The sequence below is a fragment of the Zymoseptoria tritici genome, chromosome 6 (genome assembly GCF_000219625.1).
Source record: "Zymoseptoria tritici IPO323 chromosome 6, whole genome shotgun sequence".
Taxonomy (NCBI): domain Eukaryota; kingdom Fungi; phylum Ascomycota; class Dothideomycetes; order Mycosphaerellales; family Mycosphaerellaceae; genus Zymoseptoria; species Zymoseptoria tritici.
The window spans coordinates 1,777,297-1,802,715 of record NC_018213.1 but is presented as its reverse complement, the minus strand read 5'-3'; the positions used below and the strand labels follow the sequence as shown (position 1 = coordinate 1,802,715).

General features: G+C 54.4%; 9 protein-coding genes across 9 annotated transcripts; 7 read left to right on the top strand and 2 right to left on the bottom strand.

The window, feature by feature from the left end:
• Positions 1-553: 553 nt before the first annotated feature.
• On the bottom strand, positions 554-1,356 carry MYCGRDRAFT_73322 (uncharacterized protein; the record flags this gene model as incomplete). The annotated part of the gene is made up of 3 exons (XM_003851514.1): positions 554-1,044; positions 1,103-1,183; positions 1,248-1,356. The coding sequence occupies 3 exons, from the start codon at positions 1,283-1,285 to the stop codon at positions 816-818; spliced, it is 348 nt and encodes a 115-aa protein (XP_003851562.1).
• A 1,823-nt stretch (positions 1,357-3,179) lies between these two features.
• On the top strand, positions 3,180-5,979 carry MYCGRDRAFT_43039 (uncharacterized protein; the record flags this gene model as incomplete). The annotated part of the gene is made up of 3 exons (XM_003851731.1): positions 3,180-5,020; positions 5,189-5,771; positions 5,824-5,979. Coding segments are annotated over 3 exons (2,580 nt in total), but the record flags the coding sequence as incomplete, so codon positions are not given.
• Positions 5,980-7,419: 1,440 nt separating this feature from the next.
• On the top strand, positions 7,420-9,176 carry MYCGRDRAFT_109934 (uncharacterized protein; the record flags this gene model as incomplete). Its single annotated transcript, XM_003851732.1, has 2 exons — positions 7,420-8,517; positions 8,574-9,176. The coding sequence occupies 2 exons, from the start codon at positions 7,630-7,632 to the stop codon at positions 9,174-9,176; spliced, it is 1,491 nt and encodes a 496-aa protein (XP_003851780.1).
• A 772-nt stretch (positions 9,177-9,948) lies between these two features.
• MYCGRDRAFT_43374 (uncharacterized protein) lies at positions 9,949-11,249 on the top strand (the record flags this gene model as incomplete). The annotated part of the gene is made up of 2 exons (XM_003851733.1): positions 9,949-10,971; positions 11,022-11,249. The coding sequence occupies 2 exons, from the start codon at positions 9,949-9,951 to the stop codon at positions 11,247-11,249; spliced, it is 1,251 nt and encodes a 416-aa protein (XP_003851781.1).
• Positions 11,250-12,767: 1,518 nt separating this feature from the next.
• Positions 12,768-15,299, top strand: MYCGRDRAFT_43548 (uncharacterized protein; the record flags this gene model as incomplete). The annotated part of the gene is made up of 5 exons (XM_003851734.1): positions 12,768-13,481; positions 13,586-13,743; positions 13,922-14,206; positions 14,294-14,951; positions 15,018-15,299. Coding segments are annotated over 5 exons (2,097 nt in total), but the record flags the coding sequence as incomplete, so codon positions are not given.
• A 1,600-nt stretch (positions 15,300-16,899) lies between these two features.
• On the top strand, positions 16,900-17,769 carry MYCGRDRAFT_60172 (60S ribosomal protein L30; the record flags this gene model as incomplete). Its single annotated transcript, XM_003851735.1, has 4 exons — positions 16,900-17,002; positions 17,064-17,178; positions 17,246-17,295; positions 17,467-17,769. 4 exons carry the CDS (start codon positions 16,937-16,939, stop codon positions 17,563-17,565), a joined length of 330 nt encoding a protein of 109 aa, XP_003851783.1.
• Positions 17,770-17,991: 222 nt separating this feature from the next.
• MYCGRDRAFT_73310 (60S ribosomal protein L10) lies at positions 17,992-19,010 on the top strand (the record flags this gene model as incomplete). The annotated part of the gene is made up of 3 exons (XM_003851736.1): positions 17,992-18,235; positions 18,304-18,512; positions 18,569-19,010. The coding sequence occupies 3 exons, from the start codon at positions 18,015-18,017 to the stop codon at positions 18,796-18,798; spliced, it is 660 nt and encodes a 219-aa protein (XP_003851784.1).
• Positions 19,011-20,852: 1,842 nt separating this feature from the next.
• MYCGRDRAFT_73308 (uncharacterized protein) lies at positions 20,853-22,036 on the bottom strand (the record flags this gene model as incomplete). The annotated part of the gene is made up of 3 exons (XM_003851513.1): positions 20,853-21,158; positions 21,243-21,664; positions 21,732-22,036. 3 exons carry the CDS (start codon positions 21,838-21,840, stop codon positions 20,853-20,855), a joined length of 837 nt encoding a protein of 278 aa, XP_003851561.1.
• Positions 22,037-22,680: 644 nt separating this feature from the next.
• On the top strand, positions 22,681-25,419 carry MYCGRDRAFT_73306 (uncharacterized protein; the record flags this gene model as incomplete). The annotated part of the gene is made up of 2 exons (XM_003851737.1): positions 22,681-23,236; positions 23,295-25,419. The coding sequence occupies 2 exons, from the start codon at positions 22,927-22,929 to the stop codon at positions 25,193-25,195; spliced, it is 2,211 nt and encodes a 736-aa protein (XP_003851785.1).

Here is a 25,419-nt window from a genome sequence, read left to right as displayed (position 1 = left end):
TTGGTTCATGAGCGGCTGGTGGTAGTGAATACGCCGGGTTCGGATGATCTTGAGAAGCATGTTGTTGAGTGGAAGACGGATTCGGAAGACGCAGAGGAAGCGGCATGGGTGCGGGCCTTGGCCGTTGGCGATCGCATTGCTGTGAAGGCGTGGGCAAGGTGGGCGAGTTTCGAGAACCTGGTGTCGTCGGTGGAGATATCGGTGTATACTGCAGCTATAGTCAGATAGTCAGGGCAAACGGCTTGACAGAATAGCAGGACATCTTCGAGATCAGGACCAGTGAGCCAGCAGCACAAAGACCACTCTAAGCAGGATACTTGCAAGACACGTTCTCGTGTCAGTGTACCAGAACAGAAATGTAGATCATGCGGATCGCAACATAGCTACTCGAGCATTCTCATTCATTCAACAGTCGTCGAAATTGAATAGCTGGTGTGCCCATCGCATCTCGTAAACGCCGTGACAAATCAAACCAGGCTGCCATTGACGCCACTACCACCGCCGAACTTGGTGGAAGCCATACCCTTCATACGCCGCCATACGCCCAAACTCTCATCCTTGGTAAGGCTGCTTGAGCCCGAGCTCTTCCTTTCCGTCTTGGTATCATGCTGCTCATATTTCAAAACCTGCGCGAAATCTTTTGCCATGGGGACTGTAGCCTCCGGGATGGACTGAGTGGAAATACCGCTCATACCGGAGTCCTTGCGCTTGGTGCTGGTGGAGTTGTTGGACGGCCTTCGGTTGCCAGTCGCGAGCCAATCCTCCACTTCCACCACAGCGCTGTCGGTATCACCTGCTACATTCCCCGCGTACCCCTACGAGATGCCGTGTTGGCGCTTGAGCGCTTCTAGGTTCTCCGTGCGCTGTGCCATATCTTGCTGACTCTTGGCCATTTTGTCGATTTGGTGGTACAGCACCACGAGGTAGCGGTTCTGGAAGTTGAAGCCGTTCAATTTGTCGCAGGCGGATTTTGCATCGAGCACATCCTCGTAGACGACGAACGCGGTGCCTTTGGTGTTGGTTGCGATGCCTTGGCGAATCTGGCTGGTAGGGTGTTAGTTCGTGGCAGACACGATGGCGCAGTGGTGGAGGGAGTGCATACCGAATGGGACCAAACTTTCCAAACAGGTCAAAGAGCTCCTCGGTGGAGACGTTGTAGGAGAGGTTCTTGACGAAGAGCGCTCTGTTCGAGTTTGATCAGCATTGGCGGATCGCATGTCGCTTTGAGACGGGATGCGCAGACTTACCGATTTACCTCCGGGGCTACTTTTGAACTGCGGCTCATAGCTAGGCGAAGGCTGCTGGTGCGTCGTGCGTGTGGTTGCTGGGAGAGCGTGTAGGTCGATGTGGATGGAGGACAAAGACGTGGAGCACGTGCGAAGGTGGTCAAGTGGTCTCGGATAAGGCGATCTTTGGAGGAATGAATTCGTGATGAAAGATACGCCGTATTCTATGGAATGAGTGAAACTGGAAGCAAGCGGCTGCGGCTCCAGACTTCCAGCAGCTCAGGCTCGACAAGGACGAGGTGAAGTGAACGAGAATGGAATACTGCCAACACTAAACCACTCTGTTCGAGCGCATATGGAACTGCCAATATTTCAATCGTTGGACTTCCCAGACCAATGATCGATCAATCGAATCCACGTATACCGTGAACCACCGCTGCCCTGCAGCCTCAGTCCACTTCGTCCATTCCGCGGTGTAGGCGGGGGTGCTACAACAACTGCTCTGCCCTCCTCGACAACTCTACCACCACCGCACAACACCTTCACTGCTCAGTAAAGTAACGATCGAGTCGAGATTAGTCTGGAAACACCCCGTGAAAGAAGACGGGACAGCGCCGAGCGCAGCAGGTCGCGCCCTCACCAACACGCATTCCAGCGGACGATAACACCACCGAGCTGCCCGCCGCACCATTCGAGATGCCCGTCTTGAATCCCACATTCAAGCGAGACGACCGGGCCATACCTGGTCGCTCTCCGTCCCCTCCGCGCAGGTATTATGAGCCATTGTCGCCGAGAAAGCCTGCGCCAATCGAGCCTGTGTTCAACTACCCGGCGGTGAACAACGACATCAACTACCATGTGAGGCCGGAGCATGCGTATGGTGCGTCACAACACTCCCAGCGACCAACCAGTAACTACACAAATGGATACAATGGAGCGACTCCGAAGAGCAGGAATCGTTCGTCGACCATTGAGCAACTGGCAGAAGCAGCGCTTAGCACGAGCTCAACGTACATTGTGCCAGCGAGCAGAGGACATGCATACGCACATCCAGCACACTCGGAGCCGCCTCATAAGAGGAGTCGGTCAGAGATGCTGCCGTCACCTCTGATTACGCAATATGCTTCACGGCCAGCGACGAGCTATGAGCAAGGGCACAACTGGAGCAGAGGCATACCACAGCAGCAGCCATACCCGCAGGACGCACATCACGACAGTCGCGTGGAGGAAGCGGCGCTGTTGCTGAACTTCCGCACGGGAGGCTGGCAGCCGACCCAGCATCAGCCGCCTCCACCGACATATCCGATCTACGGAGCCCAAGCATTGCCTCGACCACATGCGAATAGCTTCCCTCAGGATACGCACCAACCACGTCCATTGGAGCTCGCTGCTCAGGCAGATCTTCTCCCTCCCTTCAATCCGCAGCAAGGCAGCCTCCCACGCCCCACATTACCGTCTCCGCAGCAGACAATTGATGACTCCGGCTTGAGTCCCAAAGATGAGACGCAAGAGTTGGAGCAGCCAATTGCTGGTGCCTCCACACAGTACAAGCATGACATCGAGATGCTCGATGCTCCTCAAGTACCTCAACAAACGCAGACACCGCCAGAGGATTTACAATCGCCCGCGGCTAGTACGGATGTGACTATGAGTGAGGCGACAGAACCTGCTCCCAAAGCGAAGCGAGGATGGCCAAAGGGCAAGCCGAGAAATCCAGGCGGTCGAAAGACCGTCGCGGAGAAGGCTGTCACGAAGCGAGCAGCTACACGAAAGAAGACGCCGGATGCAGGCAAAGCCAACAAAATTGCTTCAAAGTATGCCGTGGACGAGCCTTCAATCGCGAGGGTGCTCAATGCGAATCGGCGGAAAAGCATGAGTACCGCGCCGATGCTCGGCGACGATGACAAGCGTCCCGCAGAGCGCCGCGCGAGCTCCGTCCCACGAGACACGCCCATGATCATCCGATCGACATCCTCTGTGAAAGCGTCGCGAAAGCCAGCAAAGCCAGTTGCAGAGATAATATGCGCAGGCTGTGCAGTCTCGCGCGAAAGCGCTCATACCAACGGAGAATTGGACGAATGGATTTCTTGCAATGGCTGTAAGAACTGGTTCCACGTTGACTGCGCTGGCTTTAAGAAGGCCCTCGAAGTTCGCGATGTGGACAAATACTTCTGCGCCACATGTGAGCCAACTCATGGGAAGACCACATATGTGAGGAAGAGCACACGCGCTCATGCATCCGTCGACTACGCTGAGTTGCAGCGAGGTGTACTGAAGACAAGCGAGGAGAGTGTCGAGCATCACTACATTCAGCCTATCAAGGACGGCACTTTCCAATTCGACCCGGAAACCTTCCCACGCATGCGACCCGAGCTGATTACTCGGGACTTTTTCGAGAGGAGCGGCACATTCACGGAGCCGATCTGCATTCCTGCTGCTTGGAACCCGAGACCTTGGCTTAACAACCCTCGATCGACGAAGAGCGCAGGCAACGCCCCACCGAGTAAAGACGACTCCACCGTGGTTGACGATATGATGCCAGAAGACTACGAGTATGAAGCTGTACCAGACGATGGACAAGACAAGCTTGGTATGATCATGCCGGAGGAACTCACGGTACGGCAGGTGTGCAACCTCGTCGGCGCAGATACACCCCTCGACGTGATTGATGTCAAGACGCAAAATTCAGGTTCGAAATGGACTCTCGGCAGATGGGCCGATTACTACGAAGAGGGTGGCGACGACAAGCCGATTCGGAATGTGATCTCTCTGGAAGTGTCGCAAACCAAGCTTGGACGGCTACTTCGTCGGCCAAAGGTCGTTCGAGACATTGACTTGCAAGACGAGGTCTGGCCTCAAAAGGAGATCGATGCCGGGAAGTGGCCCAAAGTTCAATACTACTGCTTGATGTCGGTCGCAGACAGCTATACCGACTTTCACATCGACTTTGGCGGCAGCAGCGTATACTACCACATCTTGAAGGGCAAGAAGACATTCTTCTTCATTCCACCCAAGACGAAGCATCTCAAAGCTTACGAGGAATGGAACGACAGCCCGCAGCAGAACTACACTTTCTTACCGAGCATCACCAAAGAGTGCTATCGGGTCGATCTGAGCGAAGGCGATACCATGCTCATTCCATCCGGCTGGATCCACGCTGTCTGGACGCCGGAGACAAGTCTGGTTATTGGCGGAAACTTCCTCACGCGCATGTCATTCAAGAATCAGTTCAAGGTGGCGGAGATTGAAAAGGCCAACGAGACGCCTATGAAATTCCGCTATCCGTTCTTCCAGCGCCTCATGTGGTATACGGCGATCCGATACATGGATGATGATCCGATGCCAGCAGAGGTGTCCAAACTGTTCCACGACGGCAAGCAATTCGAGCGAGAGCTACCGACTTGGGCAGACTTTGACGGCGATATTGCGGCGAACGATCCTCGACCTGGAGCAAAGAACACGCGCTACTACGGACAGAATGAGCTGGACGGCCTTCCTGACCTCGTCAACTTCATCTTCCGCACGGTGATGATGGTCATGGGACGGGTTGAGGGCATCACCGCAGATCGCCAGAAGCGTGTCAACGCCAGTATCCCCAAGGGCCACGGCCACGGCGAGCCGCTGGAGCTTGCCAGAACGTTTGCCTTGTGGGTCGCGTGGAAGCGTGGTAACGAGGATCCTCCGACCTGGGCACATCCTGACGGCGTACTTCCCAACAGCAAAGAAGAGGGACCTCCCAAAAAGCTCTCAGCGCGCGCATTGAAAGAAATGGAGCGTAAAGAAGCCATTGCCGCGTGGAGAGTCGCGCCGGATCGACAGTCGGCTCGTGTGAGGAAGAGTGTGGAAAAGCCTGCAGCCACAGAGCGTCAAGCCACGCCAAGTGGGGCTACTTTCTCTTCCACCAATGGCGCGCCCGCCACGGCCGATCACCAAAGCGCATCCAATTCGAGTCCAAGTCAAAGTCATCATCATCAATTCACTGCACCACCACCACCGCCTCCTCGCGCCCAACGCACGCCTGCACCGTCCCATCCGATGACGACCATGTCGCCTCCCGCGCCGGCCGTGGGAATGCCGATGAATGCGATGATGAACGGCCTCCCGGGCGCGTATCTCAGCACCCCGAAAACTTCTGTGCTCGGTCCCAAAAGGGTCGCATGCGACACTTGCCGAAAGCGGCGAATTCGATGCAAACACAAGGACATGGTCATGCAGACTTCTCCTGATGGAAGCACGTCGTTGCAATACATGTCGCCGGAAGCGCAGCAGCAATTCGGCATCCATCACATCTCACCTGAGCTGCACGATAATATTACCGTCACGCCGCAGCGACCCAATTATGCTGTTGTGAGTGGGGATCAAAATGATGTTCTGATGGCAGAGCAAGATGGGAATCTAATGTCTAACGATGACCTTCAGGCGATGCCGGGAACGAATGCGTACATCAACGCGAACATTCCGATGGCGATGAACGGCGTGCCGATGTTTGGAGAGTTCTCCAAACGTGGACGGAGCAAGGCTTGCTTCGAGTGTCGCAAGTCAAAGGTAATGACATGTCCATGCGCAATGTCTTGCGATGCATACTAACACAATGCAGCGTCGGTGTGTGCACGACGAGCAGGGCAACGTCGACCCGACCAAGGCCATGGAAAGCCCTGTGCCGAGAGCGTCGGCGAGTGCGAAGAAGCGGCCTGCCAATGGAGACGCGAGTACGCCGGCGCAGCCAAAGAAGAAGAGGGTATCGACGACGCCGGGTGTTGGCACGACACCGGATCCGAATTTCCAAACCATGCACATGACTGGCAGCGCGCCTCAGCAGCACCAGCATGTTATGAATGGAGATTTCAAGCCTGCAATGCAGCAAGATCAAAGTTCAGCACCGACAGAATACTCACAGCATCCTCTACCGAACTCCGATCAGCATGCGCCAGCACTGGATCCTAGTCTCTTTGCCTATGCGGAAGTCGATCAGAACGGAGGCTATACCGACAACAACTACAATTACGCCGCACCTCAAAGACCGCAAATGTACCAATATGAGTCGTTGGAGCAGATTGCCAGCCAGGTGCTTGACATGAATGGCGATCAGAATGGCGCTGAGGAGAGCGCAGGGATCGAGCAATTGTCGAATGGTCAATCGGGACTCGATGAGAAGTTTGATGCAACCAATCCGGACGGAAGTGTGGACTCTGGCATTTCTCTGCCTGGATCTGACTCGGGCCATAAGGATGATGCTTCGACGCATGAGACCGCGGAGGATCGGCAATCTTCAAATGGCGACCATGCCGCGACGGTCGACACAGGAGCAGAGACATCATCTTCCCAGCTGAACGGCACAGGAGCTCACCTCTCTGTGGAGAGAGCCGACTCAGATCCTTCCTTCGACTCTCAAGACACAAGTTTGCCCACACTGCCCCTCTACCATCCTCCGGCTCCCGTGTCGCAGTCACCGGAACTGTCCCGCCGTCAGCCTATCCTACCGAATGGCTCACCGAATGGCGAATCCACGAAGAGGAAGCGGGGATCGATGTCTCAAACCTCTGGTGCTGGCAAGGGGATCCAGAGGATAAGGACAGAGAGCTTAAATGCAGAGACTGAGGATGAGATGAAGGATCGAGAATTGGCTCTTGCTTTGCAGCAGGAGGGACTGGGATTGAGGAGACGGTGATGAACGAGTATTGCATCAGCATTTTCCATGGAGTTCAGTGACGAAGGATCGTGAGTTCGCGGCGCGGCGACGTCCGGACGAGGTTGGGGTTTGTAATTGGCATGATATGGGTTTTAATGAGGGCTACCAGGGGACCATCGCAGTGAGTTTGGCGGACCGGAACAGAATCGAGTCAAGGCAAAGGGGCTCCCGACACAGAGCGTGGCGCCGGCGACAGTGCAGACAGATGGAATAGTTGATAATCTACTCTCACTCTATGTCTTCAATTACCAACGGCTCGCACTTGATTGCTCGATGCTAGAATTTGGTTCAATCTTGTCACACTTCCGCCTCGGCTTTTGACTTGGCGGATCAGGGTCAGCTGTCAGCTGTCTCCCGTCTTCGTTCTGGGCCAGGCTCCCCCAGCTTCGCCCCAGACCTTGACCTTCACCTTCACCTTCACTCCGCCTTCAACGGACTACATACGCCTTTGCTCAGCCACGGTATTGCTATCGGTCTCGTCTTGTACTAATTGAGCTGAAGTGCTCACCGCGGCGAGAACAAAGATTCACGAGCCATCTGCATCTGTCGACAAGACCGGACCTCACCTTGAAGAACGACTGCCTGATCTCAGTGCGCATCATCAGAAGCCCCTCCAGCTGCACTCAACTTTCAATCGACGCACCGACACAATCCGGCCTCATGCGATAAGACGACGCCGACCATACGACTGCTCCATCCTTCATACCGCCCACCATGCGCACGATAGCGCTCCTCCCCGCCGCCCTCCTCGCCCTCCTCCCCACAACCCTCGCCCTCGAACCTCCTACGCCTCCCCGCCCAACAATCACAACGACACCTTCAAACCTCACAATAGAACACCTCGCCGGGCCGTCAACATGTACTCGCCCCTCCCGCAACAAAGACACCCTCTCCATGCACTACAAAGGTACTCTCCTCTCCGACGGTACAGTCTTCGATACATCCTACAAACGCAACAAACCGTTCAAATTCCTGCTCGGAGCAGGGCATGTCATCGCGGGATGGGACGAGGGGATGTTGGATATGTGCGTGGGTGAAGAGAGGAAGCTGACGATACCGCCGGAGTTGGGGTATGGGGAACGAGGGGCAGGGAGCGATATTCCGCCGAACGCGTGGTTGGTGTTTGAGGCGAAGTTGATGGGAATTGTGGGTGTCCCGGAGGCGAATGAGGTTGCTCAGACGAGTACGACGGCGGCGGAAGTGGTGGGTGCGATAGAGACGGCAGCGGTGGCAGCGAGCAAGGACAAGGACAAGGACAAGGATGGAGGAGATAAAGACGACGACGAGACACCGAAGGAGCCCGCACAATGCCATCTCCTAGGCCCATATGCGCTCTTCGCACAAGGCGGACTCGGCGCCCTGGCTGTGCTGTCTCTCGTCTGGAAACGCTACCATGAGACGCCCAAACGGCCGTGGAAGATCTTCTTCTTCGACGTCAGTAAGCAGGTGTTTGGCTCCATGCTGACGCATGTGATCAATTTGGGCATGAGCATAGTCGGCAGTGGAGACTTTGCCGCGCAGGCTGTCGAGGCGGCGAAGACGGGAGGTGATGGGAAGAGTCCGAATCCGTGCTCGTTTTACCTTCTCAACTTGGGGATTGACGTGAGTTTCCTCATCTCCAACTAAAAACTTCATCCATACTAACGGCAACGCTCTAGACCACCCTCGGCGTCCCAGTCCTCTACATCCTCCTCAAAATCCTCCCCGCCCTCTTCGCCTACACGCCCCTCGCGAACCCACCCCAATCCATCAAATCCGGCGTCTACGGCACGCCACCACAAGTGACCTGGTACTTCAAGCAACTCCTCATCTATTGCATCGGCCTGATTGGCATGAAAATCTTCGTCTTCTTCCTCTTCATGGCCATGCCCTTCCTGCCCTGGATCGGCGACTGGGCGCTGCGCTGGACTGAAGGCAGCGAAGCGCTACAAGTCGCGTTTGCGCTGTTTTTGTTCCCGCTGATTATGAACGCCGTGCAGTATTGGATTGTAGATAGTTTCATTATGGCGAGTACGAAGGAAGGGGAGAAGGAGAGTGGGGGCGTGTATGAGAGGGTTGGAGCGGGGGAGGATGAGGAGGATGATGAGGAGAGGGGGTTGATGGGAGGGCGGGAGGTGGGGAAGGGTGGTGTGGAGGAGGAGGAGGAGGAGAGCAGGCCGGCGTTGACGGAGATTCAGCCGACGCCTGTGGAGGAGTATAGAGATGCGGGATCTTCGAGTGGGTCGAGTCCGCCGAAGGTGGTGAAGCAGAGGAAGGAGTAGTGTACTGATAGTTGACGGCGAGGACAGACGCCGTGGCTTTGGTTGCTTAGATCAGGGTTGGGCGCTGTAGATGTACATTGAATGATACACTGAACAATATTGGCCTCATGTACGGGTAAATCAGCGGGACATGCTATGCAGTCGTACAGATGAGTTGGTACGACATGCTAGATAGCCGTGTATGTACTGTAGGTCGTCGTTGCCCGCTGGCTTCATGCGGAAATATTCAACATCACCTTGCGAATCTCAAGTCGACCTCATCTGCTTCCATTATTACAGACGTCGAATATCAGAAGAGCTTCTTAAGTTCTTCGACGTCGTGCATATATATCGGCAAAACCTGCCCTATACCAAGTGCCCGCGCCGGCAGCAGGCCCATCCTTGCAAGCCCTTCTCTACGCCATCAGTTCTACCACTGTCCCGACAACTTCTTGACCACATCCAAGACTTCTCCAAACATGCCAACATCTCGGCCATCACATTCTTTCCCAGATGGAATCTTATCCTGCTCCGCGGCGCCTGGTCTTAGCTTGGGACTTGGCACGGCATGTGAATGGGGTTCACGCGGATGACGTACGGCCCCAGTCTGTACCTTGTACAGAAAGATTTATGGAAATGGAGACGGGCACGCGAGCATTGATATCTAACAGAGACTGCTGATAGTCTTCCTGGTCGTTTCCCACCAGGAAGCGTTTGGCCGTGTAGCCACCTCCTACGACGCTCCTCGAGATCATCGCCGACGATGGTTCACCATACCGCCCACACGACGGGCATGCAACGAGCCGCTGGTCCAACTCCCGAGACGACCGACCCGAGCGATGTTGAGAAACAACAGCAATCCGATAGCTCTGAAGACCGCTCCGACTTCAAGCCCAAGATCCCCGACAGTGCCAGCTTCTCCGATCGTATAGCACACTTCACATGGCCATGGTTTGCCTGTCCAATGTCCACAGGAGCCCTCTCCATCGTCCTGGCCAACACGCCCAATCGCTTCAATGGTCTGGATACCATCGGAACCATTTTTTTCATCCTCACCATCATCCTCTTCCTGCTATTCACCACTTTCATGACACTCCGCGCAATCTGGTATCCCAAGCGGTTCATCGGCTCCCTACATCACCCTGTGGAAGGTCTCTTCTTCGGCTCCTACTTCGTCACAGTCTCCCTGATCCTCAACGGCACGCAAGCTTACGGTGTTCCAAATTGCGGTCCCTGGCTCCCTGATGCGCTGCGAGTGTGCTATTGGCTGTACTGCGCAGTGGTTCTCATCGTCGGCGTGGGGCAGTACTACGTCTTGTTCCAGGAAGAACGGCTCAAAATCACAGACGCGGTGCCGGCTTGGATCTTCCCAATCTACCCTCTGCTTGTTGTCGGACCAATGGCGGGCACAATGATCCCAAGCCAGCCGGTTAGGCAAGCATTCGACATGTGGGTGGGAGCGGTAATGCTTCAAGGCTTGGCCTGGACGGTGGCGTTGATGATGTACTCGCTGTACACCCAGCGATTGATGACGGGTGCTTTGCCTTCTCCGCCTACTCGGCCGGGAATGTATGTCAGCGTCGGGCCGGCGGGATATACAGCGGCAGGGCTGATTTCACTGGGAAACCAGGCGAGGCGAGTGCTACCGGCGAATGCGTTCAATGTGAATAACATTGCGGATGGAGATGTGGTGAGGATCGTGGGAATCATGGCTGGCACGTTCATCATCATTTTCGCGTTCTGGTTCTTTTGCATCAGCACCGTTGCGGTCATTTCTGGAGTGAGGAGGATGACATTTACGCTGAACTGGTGGGCTGTAAGTTCTTCCACATATACAAAGCCGAGACCTCGACTGACACTGCACAGTTCGTCTTCCCAAACGCAGGACTCACACTCGCAGCGATTCAACTCGGCAACGTCTACAACAGCACTCCAATCAATGGAATCTGCAGCGCCTTGACAATCGCATTGGTGGTTATGTGGCTCATATGCGCCGTGGCACACATCCGGGCCATCTGGTACGGTAGCATCATGTGGCCCGGCAAAGATGAGGACAAAGACGTCAACATGGGCTGGGGCAAATTTTCGGCTTGAGAGCGCTGATAATCGTGGCACGATGCATCGTGCAGCAATTCGATGCAAGTTCAAGGAGAACCACAAAAGCACGTTATTATCAATGCCTGGATTCCTTGACTTGATGTGCTGACAGGGTTACGATGATCGACTCGAAGCCTCGCAGCCCGGCGGGGATTCATGGTTGATCACGCGAGACTTGATGCATCGTGGTTGACATGGATCGGAGTCGTTGATCCTGGTATCTGACTGTACCTCATCAACCGGCCGCAGAGTTCGTTTCCTTTGCCTTGGACCAACGACTGATGAATCGATCCGACATCGGAGCTCGATGGTTGATCGATCACGCACATCCATGATATCTGCAAGCCGAGAGTGGCGTTCGAGATGGCATCCCATGAGAGTTGCAAATCCGGGAATAGGCAAGGCAACCAAGCATTTGGTGCAGGTCCGCTCACGGCAGGGCCGTCCTCACGCCACGGCTGACATCTGCAATTTCGCAAAGTCTACCCCTTTCCCTCCCGGACATGATCAGATGTGCTCTCTGGTCATCAAAATCGCTCGAACTCTGCTGAGCGTGATGGCCTGATGCAGGTGTCCAACGAATCAACGAGCTTAAGCTTCAAGTCACTCGCAGCCTTGCAACTGCGAAAAGGGCGATTACCGTTCACTGGGGTTCAGAGACTCCAGCGGGATGAGTTCGACGAATGCTTCATCGCTTCTGGAGACTCAAAAAGCGGTGCAGCCATTTCTGTCGGGACATTGTGAATCACTCAAAGATTTTGCACGTTAACCACCACTGGGACACGGCAATATACCACGACCGAATTTTCCCCAGATGCATAGCCTTGCAGCCAATTTGAGAGTCGGTAAGCCTGGAGATGATCTTGTCGGGATGGTCGGCAACCATGTCCATATGGCGCAGGCCACAAACGTGACAAGACTCGCATGATGAAGGGAGAAAGTCATGAGCTGATCGAGTCGCCCACTCTATTCCTTTCTGACAGCTCTTTCCCTACCACGCTCTTTTACCAACGCTCTTTCTACCGTCGCTCGTTTCACCAACACATTCTTTACCGGCCGTTCTGTCCGCAGGTCAGATAAGCCTTCGGACCAAGATGGCTCGAAATTGCAATACCTCCAGGCCCTCCTTCACCAAGGTCGCGGTCCTTGCCTTTCTCTCGGTCTTTCCCCAAGTCGGAGAGTGCGCCCGTGGAGCTGGAGCTCGCGCGCCGACTCTTCCTCGTCAAGGCCTTACTCGTCCGAAAATTGCAAACTTAGCCGCTGGGCTTCAAGACCTTCAAGGCCGCAGTCTGCCGGACCACCACGACCAGGCTCGCCGGAATGCTGGTAGCCTGGTCTCAGGACGTGAGGTTCTCCACGGCGTACCTCGTGCCAACAGCCCACTTCCTCGAGACACCGATCAGCTCCTCCGGTATTCAGAGACCTCCGCAAGTCCCTCATGTGTTCAACGAGACGGTCGAGTCGCTCGCGTAGCTTGGCGTGGAATATGCGGCGGCTTACAATGCCACTGTCCAAAACATCCTGGATACCGTCACCATCGAGACTGCAACGTTCGAGAACGTCATCCTGCCATATCTCCAGGTCGAGAACGAACAGAACGCGTTGCTCTACCCCGTCTTCTTGCAGCGCCTCGGAACCAAGCCAGAGCTAGATGACGCTATAAACAACCTCAGTAGCAACACCAGCGCTGTTGGAGACAACATAATGGGCAATGCAGACTTTTTCAAATTGGTGGACTATCTCTACAAGTCCAACGACACGAGCCTGGACGAAGAGGACCGAACATCACTGAAAGGGCTCTGGAGCGACATCGTCGATACAGGCGTGAACATGCCGGCCGACCAGCGCAACCAATATCAGAACATGAACGATCGACTGATTGACATCGCCCACGAGTTCATCAAAAATGTGAACACGGATCATCAATACGTGTACTTCACGGCTGAAGAGCTTCAAGGCGTCCCTGCAACGACACTCGCAGGTTGGGCAAATGGTACTGGGGAGAATGCCGGCAAGTACGAGATCGACGTCACCATCCAGAACGACTATTTCGGCATCACATCGTACGCGGTGAATGAGACGACGAGATATACGGCACAGCTCGCGTATCTCAGCCAATGTCTGGAGAACAATGCGCTCCTCTCAGAGGCCATTGAGCTGCGTTTGAAGGTCGCCCAGCTGATGGGTTATGCATCCTGGGCTGATCTTGTTCTCAAGGATGACATAGCGGTAAGAAATACAAGTGCAGAAGGCCTTCATAGACTGAGACTGTCTCCGATGCCGGGCCTTGGTCCATTGCACACCTAGACAATATCCGCTGACTTCATACGCAGCATAATTCAGACACCGTGACCTCGTTTCTCGTTGAACTCCAATCCCGCGTTGACGATCTGGCGTTGAGCGACAACCAGGCCTATAACAAAGTGAAGGCAAACGACACCGGGATAGTGTCACCGATCGGTGACCATGATATCGTCTATCGATTTGACAAGTAAGTAATGTCTCATTTCCTTCTAGATGCCGGCATTCCACGAGGATAGTTTTTCCTCTGGGTCCTCGCTCAAATTGCACCGCACGACTTACTTCCCAGTGACTTGGACGTGCAGTCTGGGCAGGAGAACGAAGAGAGCGAACCCTTCATCGAAGCACGTTAGCTAACACAACCGCAGCGATTACTACGTGACCGAGCTATATGCGGAGTCCGTGCAACTGGATGACGACGCGATTTCTGCCTATTTTCCCATCAAGACTACTATTCCCGCTATTCTGGCCCTCTACGGCCAAATTTACGGGATCTACTTCGACCGGATCCAGGGACAAGACCTTGACGAGCTCTCGCCAACAGGCAATGGCACCGACTTGTTGTGGCATCCAGATGTGCAGCTCTACGCCGTCTGGAACAACCAGGCTTGGCTCGCGAACAACGGGGGCGATGATAAATTTGTCGGATACATGTAAGAAATCGATAGTCTGACGCCGGGACCTTCGTCCAGTCCACACCTTCTACGACATCCGCTGACATTGGACGCTTTGCTTTGCAGGTATCTGGACCTCTTCTACCGGGAAGGGGTCAAAGCTGGTCAAGGCGCGAGTGCGAGGACCCTTGCTCCAGGCTATCTCAAGCCCGACGGCTGTCGGTACTATTCCTCGTCATCAGCCCAGACTATTCACACCAAGTCCGACGATGAGGATAGTAAGCCTTCACTTATCCAATATTACGATCTGGCAGACACCTTCAACATACTCGGCCACAACATGCAGTCATTGCTGGCCAAGACCAAATACAGTGCGAATGGCGGAATCATCGGAACTCCTATAGATTGGAAAGAGTTCCCTGCAACATTTATGGAGAACTTTGCATTTCTCCCTGATACGCTACGCAACATCACGCGACATTGGTCGAGCTTCTCGGATCAAGCTGCCGCGGAATGGAGGAAGGAGCAAGGTCTTGACTCGACAGCCCCTCTTCCACCTGTCGTCATGCCAGAGGACCTTATCGCAGCAATCAACAACGACACCACACCAGGAACGGGACTGGGAGTTACTGAACAACTTGCGTACTGCTTCTACGACCAAGCTATCCACAATATCACGAGCCTCGACGAAGCAAAGACGTTGGACGTAGCCACGTTATTCGGCAAAACCTACCGCGAAGTCAATCTACAACCGGATGCAACCGATTTGGGCCTGCCATACAATGTGAGTCCTATCCCGATGCTCTCAAAGTTTCGAGACTTCGCTGACCTTTCTGTCCCTCGCTTTTAGTATAACAATTATCAAGCCATCTTCACCCAACTCATAAACCCCGTATATGCAGGACAATACTACTCGTACCTGTGGTGCGACGCATATGCGGCAGACGTCTTCTACTCGTTCTTCAAAGACGACCCTTTCAACCCAACCACCGGCATGAGATATCGCACCCAGGTGCTGCAGCCCGGTGGTTCGGGAGATCCGTTGCAAGGACTCAAGAACTTCCTTGGCCGCGATCCGAATGACCAAGGTTACTATGAGAGCTTGAATCTCACCTCCACTTCGAGCGGGTGAGCTGATGCACGATGTGATTGGGTCCGATGGAATGCGAAGCAGGCGAAGACGGATGCGGGACGCATGGTTGTGGTTACATTCTTGGAGGCTCCGACCTCTCCTTATCTCGCTCGAGTTTCTCTTGTATTTACAAATTCTGTGGTCCGTCGTGACTTTCACTCTCACAGTATCGCTGCGCACGGTTGAACTTCTCCACACCGACTCGCGCCATAATTTGAAGACATGTCAAACGTCAGTCAAACTGATGTTCAAGATTCTCGTCCTCAAGCGATCGAGGAACTAGTACCGATCAGCCCGTACGCGGAGCAATATGAGTTGTGTTCGAGAGGAAGTGCAGAGACGCCAAAGTCTTTGCACTCGTACTTGTCGGCGTGCTTGTTATCGTACTTGTCCGGTCACTGGCCGGCGTACACATCGGTGACTCGGCAGTGTGACCTGCAGCAGACTTCGTCACGTCGACATGCCGGCATGTCGGTGGCTCGGTGCCTTACTCGGAGGCGTACATGAACGGTGCATGTACAGAGCGATAAGAGAGCATGCCGACGTACCTTACGACGTTCCTGCCATCGTTCCTGCCATCGTTCCCGCCATCATTCCTGCCATCTTACCTATCAATGCATCTGTGGCTCTGCGGTGCTTCCACTTTTGCAGGAGCAAAAGCAGATTGATGACTGTATACTCCAGGTGTGGTTGCTCGTCAACCTGGTCGAGGCATACGTAATCGATCGCCTCCTTCCCAAGACGTTGTTCGGCGCTTCCTAGTCGCTTTCAGCGTACACAGAACTGCTGCGGTAACAACATTAGCCGCCTCTCTGTCATCCACCAGTCCGCTTCCGAAGCTCCTAGACCTTCGGACATGCAGAACCCGGATCCCTCCAAAGCAGGAGCTCGCCACGCCGGTCCGTGAAATTGACTTTGAGGCTCTCTTTGATGCGACCATTCGATGGGCTGCTTCGCGAACGATTTCATCGTATCAGCCCTGTAAAACCGTCCTGGAGGCCAAAGACAAACTGGCGGAGGAAATTCAGAGAAACGCCCACGACAGCATTGCTTCCATGGGCCCGCTCGATACCCGAGCGTACATCGTTCTGCACAGATTGGATTGACGATCCAACGAAGATCCTTCCATGAACGCCAGCGAGGCATCCGCCATGCCTCAGCTGCTCAGGGACATATTGCCAGCCGACCCGCTGAGGGTGTTGTCGGTGGAGAAAACACAGGCGAACGAGTCCTCGCGTACCAATACATCCTCACTGGAATTGACTCTGCGCATCGAGCAGTCGTATGGTGTCTACATGAGAGTCCGAGCGAGAATGAGAAAGCGGAAAGAGCAGCAGTATCTACTCTAGTATAGATCCGAGATCCTTGTGGAAGTCGACTTTACGGCGGTCGGACGAGGATAGGGCTCTGAGGTCGCAAAGACTTCTGTCCAGCAATCTGAACAACGAGAAGCAGTTGAGTATGGCTGTTGGATCGCGAGTGATGATGTGGAGTGAGTGAAGTCAGAGCGGAGGAAGCGGACGAAATTCGCTTAGTCAGGCCGGAGTCCCACACTGTCTCTCAAATTTTGAAATCCTGCACGACACTTTCCTCGATCACAGTCAGAGAAGGGCAACCGGAGACCAACAATCAACAAAATGGCACCAAAGAAGAGCACCAAGACGTCCGACAACATCAACGCCAAGCTTGCCTTGACTATCAAGGTGCGCATGCAATCGCGATGAGTGAGAGCGCGAGGACAAATTCTGACCATCTTCCGCACAGTCCGGCAAGGTCACTCTTGGCTACAAGTCGACCCTCAAGACCCTCCGCTCCGGCAAGGCGAAGCTCGTCATCATCGCTGGCAACACACCTCCTCTCCGCAAGTCTGAGCTCGAGTGTAAGACGCCCCGAATGAAAGATATGAAGGATCGGGAGAGAACAAGAGACTGATGGACATCACACAGACTACAGCATGTTGGCCAAGACCGCTGTCCACCACTTCTCCGGCAACAACGTAAGATTACACCCGCCTTGAAAGAAATTTCAACAACACAACCATGCCGCACCTGGCGAAGGAGCTTGAGGCTCTGGAGGGTGCTGAACTCTCTTGAGCCCTGAGAAGAAGCCTTCCTCAACAGTCGGCTTTGGAGGGATCAAAAACGTACTGACTGGGATTGTCATACAGATTGAGCTCGGCACTGCCTGCGGAAAGCTCTTCCGCTGCTCCACCATGGCTATCCTCGACGCCGGTGACTCGGACATCCTTAGCTCGCAAGTCCAGTAAACGGGTCGACTGATGGTCGTGGAGGAATGGAGACAATGTGGCATAGCACAGGCGTTGGGAAGATGCAGAGATCTTCTTCGCGTTTCAATTTGCTGCATCAGAGATGATGCGGCAGGAAGTTGTGCCGAGCTTCCAGAAGGAAGACGGGATAACTATACAATAGCTAGCCAATAGGCCGTGCAAATGCCAATACTGTGCCATAGCAGCGCCCTTCCATTGGATCTCATATGCAAAATCGCGTGCTGATAAATCAACTTCGGGCTCACGTTTCGAGGACGGGAATCAGTATGGAACCGTAGAATTGTGATTGCTGCCTGAGGTGGCGAGATTCGCATTTCAAAGCAGCCGACTTTGTGGGCTTGGCGAGTGACCCTCACCTTCGAAGACGACTCATTCCCTCGACTTTCCCTCTCGCACACCGACCATCAACCCCCATCAATACCGTCGAAATGGCCCGCCGTCCAGCTCGTTGCTACCGCTACTGCAAGAACAAGCCATACCCGAAGTCTCGCTTCAACCGTGGTGTGCCAGACCCCAAGATTCGCATTTTCGATCTCGGCCGCAAGCGTGCCAACGTCGACGACTTCCCTCTCTGCGTCCACCTCGTCTCCAACGAGTATGAACAGTTGAGCTCCGAGGCCCTCGAGGCCGCTCGTATTTGCGCCAACAAGTGCGTTTACACCGAAAGAGAAAGATTTGGAGGACACAAGGACAAGGACTGACAAAAATGACGTGCAGGTACCTCGTCAAGATCGCCGGAAAGGAAGGATTCCACATGCGTGTCCGCGCCCACCCATACCACGTCGTGCGCATCAACAAGATGTTGTCGTGCGCTGGTGCCGATAGATTGCAGACTGGTATGCGTGGTGCGTACGGCAAGCCCAACGGCTCCGTCGCTCGCGTGAACATTGGCCAGATTCTCCTCTCCGTCCGCACTCGTGACTCTCGTGAGTATAGCAGCAGATGAGAACACCCGACTCAACAACTGACATCACCCCTTCAGACCGCGCCACCGCCATCGAGGCTCTCCGCCGCAGCCAGTACAAGTTCCCCGGCCGCCAAAAGATCATCGTCTCGAAGAAGTGGGGTTTCACTCCTCTCAACCGCGCCGAGTACGTCGAGAAGCGCAAGGCTGGTGCTGTCCGTGTCGATGGTGCCTACGTCCAGTTCCTCCGCAACAAGGGCCCGATCGCGCAGAACATCCGCCGCTTCCCTTCTGCTTTCAACGCATAAATGTGATGTGTTGAGGATTTGAGGTTGAAATCTGGTATTGAGAGTGGCAGGAAGGCGAGATGATTGAACGATTCGGGATGATTTTGTTCGAGGATAAAATCATCACAGGCGTACTGGAAGGCTGAGTTGTTTTTCTACTACTCTACATCACGCAGCCGAATTTCAATGAAGCGAGCTTGAAAGTCAAAAAGAATGCGCTGTCGTATTGGGTCATGAACGTATTGACTCGTTGTCCAAGGTCTCGCTCATCTTGTTGCTTCCATGCCGCCGAATTTCCTCAGCTCACAGCGCCTTCTCCTCGCCTGGCGTCAGAGCCTGACAGAACTCCTCCCACGCCGTCTCAATAGCTCCACCAAGATCACCGTGGCTCACTTCAGCTTGCCTTCCAAAAACCCAAACCTTTACCCAATCTAACTCATCTGTCAGCACATCCTCTCGCGCATAGCGTCCTCACCCGCACAACTTACCATACACAACATACCCCAACAGAACCACCAGCCCAGGAAGCACGAGCATCACACAGCCCAGTACTGCCATCATCGCAGCTGCGAAGACGAGACCGCAGTGCTCGGACAGCTGCTCGTCATGGTATATGCTGCGGAAGACGCAGGAGAGGAGTGTTGAGCAGAGCGCGCCGAGGAGGAGACATCTCCAGGAGGTGAAGGGGGACCAGTCTTGGTCGGAGTCGTTGTTGCTGGAGTCGTGCGGGCGTTTGGAGGATGGCATTTTGGGCTGATCGTGTGCGCTTGGGTTGGAAAAAGGGTGTCGTCAGTTGCTTTCGTTCCTGACTTCGAAGTACTGTTTGAGGAATACTGTTTGCTCGATATTAAGGAGCTGGAGCAAGTAAAACACCCTTTGACCGCGAACGATCCTCCAAGCTGACGTGAAGCTCTAGGTCTAGGTCTAGCTCTCTCCAACCAGTGAATGGACCGGCAGCTTGCCTGCCCTCTTTGTGCTACCACGAACTTCACATTCACGTGAATTGGCCTTCACCAGCAGCCTAAGCGTCACCATGGCAGGCGGCCTGCCCCATTCAAGCTTCGATCATCTCTTCTCATCGTCGAAGGAATTTGTCGATCAACTCACAAGCCTTTCCTCTTCCTCCTCGCTTCCTCCCTCCTCGTTTGCCTCCCGCCTCCGTGCGCTTCGACTTTCTTGCTGCCTTTGTCGAAATCTATCCTGTCGTTAGCATACCTGCAGTCACCAGGCGGGATGACAAGAGGAACAGGACTCACCACCCTCCATAATCCTCCGAAACGTGCCACTCAACGGCACCACAAGTATCACCACGCCGAAGCATCCAAGCGGTAGGGTTGCGCTGAAGAGATTTGCCGGATCGAGAGTCGTGATCGTGGCGAGGAGGAGGATGAAGGAGCCTAGACCGTGGAGGAGAAGGGTCGTGTCGGTAGAGGTGGGTTTGTGCGTTGCCATTCTGTCTATTGGCTTTTTCTGGACAGCACTGTTTTTTGAGTCTCTGCTCTTGTCGTTTTAGGAAGGGAGCAGCGTCTATGCCGGACCGGCTGATGTCGATGGGTGAAAGTTCCTGAAATGCAGACCTGTGCTTCACATTCATGTGCAGAGGTGAATCATTTCTACCGGCCACGTTACTTGTATCAAGTCGAGTCACAGCAAGTGACAGGCAAACTATGCCAGCTTGCCATTTGCAAGTGTTTTTCAGTAATTTGGAATCTTCTCGCGTTGGGCGACACTGCTACTGATAATTCGTGATGAATCCGAGTTGAGACCGATTGGTTGTTGTCGTCGTCTCATGTGCGGTTGTTGTCTTCGAGAGAGGCTAGCGCTGCTCCTTCCTTTCCTGGCTCAATCAGGTTCGAATTCACTTCACCAGCCGCGTTTGACCCTACATTACACGAGCCGCAATCTCTTTTCGAAGACTCATTCCATATGTTCGATCAAGATCATGCAGTTCCACCCAATATGACCTCCGTGGAGGGCACAACACTGCCCATCGCATCTTGAATTCGCAAGCGCTCTTCAAAGCGCAAGCCAACTCCACCATCGTTCCACACACCACACCACCACCCTCCCTCCCATTACCTCTGCCCAAACCTCCTAAACTCCGTCGGCGGTTCCTGCCCCTTGACCGGCGTCGGCGGCCCCGGTAAAATCTCCCTCAACATCTCATTCACCCCATTCCCCGCTCCCTTCGCATCCTCCCACTGCCGCGGATATCCCAAACTCACCTCCTCAAATCTCACGCCATCGATCCAATCCGTCCTTCTCACGTGCAAGTGTCCCGTCACGACGCACTTGGCGTTGAAGCGCGTGTGCCAGTTGTGGGTGAGAGTGGTGCCGCACCAGAGGGTGAAGCGGGGCACGCGGGGGATGTAGATTGTATCCTGGCGGAGGGGCCAGTGGTTGATGATGACGAGGGGGAGGTTGGTGGATGCTGCTTTTTCGAGTTTGGACTCCGCGGTGGCGACGAGGGACATGCACCACGCATCTCGCGTCGGGTACGGGTCCGGGTGCAGCAGGGCTTCGTCGGTGGCTTGGATGCCTTCTTCGAGAGCCCAGTCCAGTGCGTCTTCGCGGGAGACGTCCGCCGGACGGAAGGAGTAGTCGTAGAGTGTGAATACGGGACAAATGATGGCTTTCTCCTCGATGCCGTCGACGTTGGTGTAGGTCCAGGTCATAAAGTCGTCCTCCGGGGTGAGCACGCCGTAGTGGCGGGCGACTTTGACGCAGGCGAGGTACTTGGCTTCGCCGCGGAGGGATCTCTCTTCGTCGGACATTTGGGGCGCGGAGGAGGTGTAGAGTTCGTGGTTCCCCGGGACCCAGAAGACGTGTTTGAAGCGGCGGGTGGCGCGTTTGCAGGCTTCGGTCATGTGCTCGAGGGATTCGCCGACTGTCGAGGGGAGTTAGTGATGAGGAAAGAGGAGGAGGTTTTTGTGCTGAAGATGATTGAGGCGTACCGTCGCCGGCGAGGATGAGGCCATCTTCTTCGTGGTGTTCGAGTTTATCCCACTCGTCCTTGTTGGCCTTGAAGGAGAGGTGGATGTCTGCTATTGCTAATAACCGCATCGTGGCGGAGGTGACGATGATTCGTTTCTGACCTCGCGGTGTCAATGACTTCTATGATTGAGCAATGTTGATGTTATCGAGACGGATTCCTTTCCATTGCGACATGATCGACTCTGCTTCGTCAGGCAAAGTCGTACCCTGCTACATCTTGCTGCAGTGCTATATCAGGGCCTTGGCGGTGCTCCGTTCTCTTGCATTGAAGACGGAGGAGAGCATATGCTTGTTGTCTCTTCTCTCTCTGGACATTCTGAGCTGATCGAGCAAGTCATGTCTTCCATTGTTACTCCTGGCGCGATTCCCGATCGAACAAAAGACGGGACGGTTCAACGGCTTCGGCAAATCCGTCTACCTTAGCTTTTGGAGGCTGAGCAGCGCCACCAACGTCTCCTGGCATGAGCTGCAAAGAGGACTTGCATGTGCTTGAACGTGTTTTCTGCTCGATTGTCTTGATTGACGCTCAATTTCGGTGCATATGAGTGGCCTGGAGTGTATTATCCAGCTTCCTGCTTTTACCTCAACTCTCCTGTCCATCAATGCCAGCTCATCATCTGGACAGGATCAGTTCTAGACCTTCTCTCCTGACCTTCGAACCTGCCCAAGCTTTCTAAGAATATCTCGGTGCAGGGCCGCGAGTCCTCTCACCACCAATCAGAATGAGGAAATGGGAAACTTTTAGCCGGGCAGTCGACGAATGTTAGCGAACCCTTGGTGTCTCCACGTCGAATCGCCAAACCTCGATGCATGAAAGTCTCTCAGCACTGCATTCTCTCTCTCGTGTTCATCTTTCAGCGTGGGATTCATTTACTCATTGATCATCTGCATCTTCTGGCGCTGCATCTCACTCGTGTCACCACACACTCGCCACACCAACACCCTTGTCGACTCTCTTTCTCACACGAAAAGCATATCTCACGACCCTTTCTTCGAAACACCAAAACATCCTTCTGGAACACAAAAACGCCCCGGTCTGACAGCTCGGTGGAAGAACACTGCGTGACTCCCCACGTGGGCTGCGCGTCCATTACTCTGACCAACATCTTCAACGTACCGAACTCGACATCACTGGAGACAACTCCCTCCTTCACCATGCGGTCCTCGATGGGCTTCCGCCGATACCTCCCCGTCCTACTCCTCGGTGCGCTGCCGGCCAGCGTATCTGGTGTGGACGTCCTCACAACGAATGGATTCTCCCTCTGTTCGACGAGTTCCTCCATCCAGGTCGACAGACTGGATGCCACATACGATCGTAATTCAAAAGTCATCACCTTTGATGTAGCAGGCAGCAGCACAGAATCACAGAAAGTTACGCTTCACCTCACAGTCACGGCATATGGCAAGCAAGTCTACGAGAGGGACTTTGATCCCTGTGATTTGAACATGGAGCAGATGTGTCCAGGTATGATCAAAGAGGACTATTCAACTGTTGCAATTCGGTCTGGCTAACCAATATCCAGTACCCTCCGGCTCATTCGCCGCCAAAGGCTCCGAAGCCATCCCCGACAAATATGCCAGCCAAATACCATCAATCGCATTCAGCGTTCCCGATCTTGATGGACTGGTCAAGCTGGAAGTCAAGAGCTCGAGTGGGCAACAAATCGCATGCATTCAGTCAGAGGTGGGAAATGGCAAGACGTTCAACATACCATCGGTGAAATATGCGGCAGCAGGAGTGGCTGGCGTTGCACTTGTCTTCACGGGTGCTGCGGCGTTGGCATCTGGTGGTTCTCCAGGCGCAACAGGTCCTTCACCATCATTCGGAGAAGTGTTGGGGTGGTTTCAAGGAATGGCTATGAACGGAATGCTGAGCGTAAAATACCCCAAGGTCTATCAGTCATTTACGACAAATTTCGGATTCTCAGCGGGACTGGTCGAATGGGGATCGATGCAGACGGCGATTGACAATTTCCGAGCTTCAACAGGAGGTAATGTGACGGAGAACAACTATGAATACCTCAAGAACAACGTCACCTTGGTATTGAACCAGGATTCGAACAACAAGACATCAAAAGCGAAGCGAGCCTTGGATACCGCACTCCTCTGGGCACGCCAAACGACCGTCAACGTCAACGGACAATCCACCGCCGTCGACACCGGTCTTCAAGACAGCGGCAACACCGCCAACAACACCGCCACCTCGGACATGTCCCCCAAAGACAAACAATTCGTCACAGGCATCCAAGCCTACGCCGAGCAACTCAGCATCCCTTCCTCCAACACCTTCATGACCATCCTCCTCGTCTGGGCCATCGTCGTTGCCGCCATCATTGTCCTCATCCTCATCGGCAAAGTCATCCTCGAAGCCTGGGCCCAATGCGGCACCCTGTCCAAATCCCTCGACTCCTGGCGCAAACGCTACTGGTGGCGCATGGCCAAAGCCATCACCAACCTCGTCCTCCTACTCTACGGCATCTGGACCATGTGGTGCGTCTACCAATTCGCCGATGGCGACTCCTGGGCCGCAAAAGTCCTCGCGGGCGTGACCCTCGCGCTCTTCACCGCCCTCCTCGCGGGTTTCAGTTGGCGGATCTACGCCAAAGCTCACCAGTACAAGAAACTCGAAGGCGCGCCTAATGGGTTGTATGAAGACAAAGAAGTCTGGATCAAATACTCCCTCTTCTACGACTCCTACAAGAAATCCTACTGGTGGCTCTTCGTCCCTGTCATCCTCTACATGTTCGCTCGCGGCTGCATCATCGCGGGCGCCAACGGCCACGGCATGGTTCAAGTCGCCGGCCAACTCATCGTCGAAGCCCTCATGCTCATCCTCTTGCTCTGGACCCGTCCATTCGCCCGGAGGTCCTCCCAATGGATCAACATCACCATCCAAACCGTACGCGTCCTCTCTGTCGTCTGCATCCTCATCTTCGTCGAGGAACTCGGCTTTTCACAAACCACCACGACCGTCACCGGCGTGGTTCTCTTGGTGGTGCAAAGCATCATGACCGGCCTCCTCGCCATCCTGATCGCCATCAACGCGATAATAGCCTGCATCAAAGAAAACCCGCACCGCAGAAAACGCAAAGACGCGGAGAAAGCCCGGTTGGAAAAGGATCTCGATAACCTCACCCCGCTCAACGCAAGAAACTCCCTCCTCATGGGTAACATGTCGCAACGCGGCCACGAGCCGAGTATCTACAAAGCACCGATCGTCTCGCCCGCGCCGTTTGGCGATAAGAGAGGACGATACGACGCCGTGCCCACGAGGACCAACACGGCGTATCGCGGGAGAGAAGCAGACGATGATGATGAAATTTTGATGAACCGCGCACAGCCGATGCCGTGGAGGGATCATAGTCGGAACGGGAGTCGGGCGAGTTCGGTGCAGTCGAGGGAGCCGAGGTTGCCGGCTTTGTGAGCAAGACGTCGAAGATTGCGGAAAAAGAAACATACAGAATTTTGGTAATTGGGAAACAGCATGTAAGCCCGCGCGCGGGATGAGATTTGGCATTGGGCATTGGACGAGCGAGCATTGCATTTTGTACAGGGGCATTTTCTACGAGGATTGAGAGGTTGAGACAGAGACTTACCGAGAAAGTGAGATAGTATTCGTGTACAGAGCGATGCCACGGCAGTTCACGC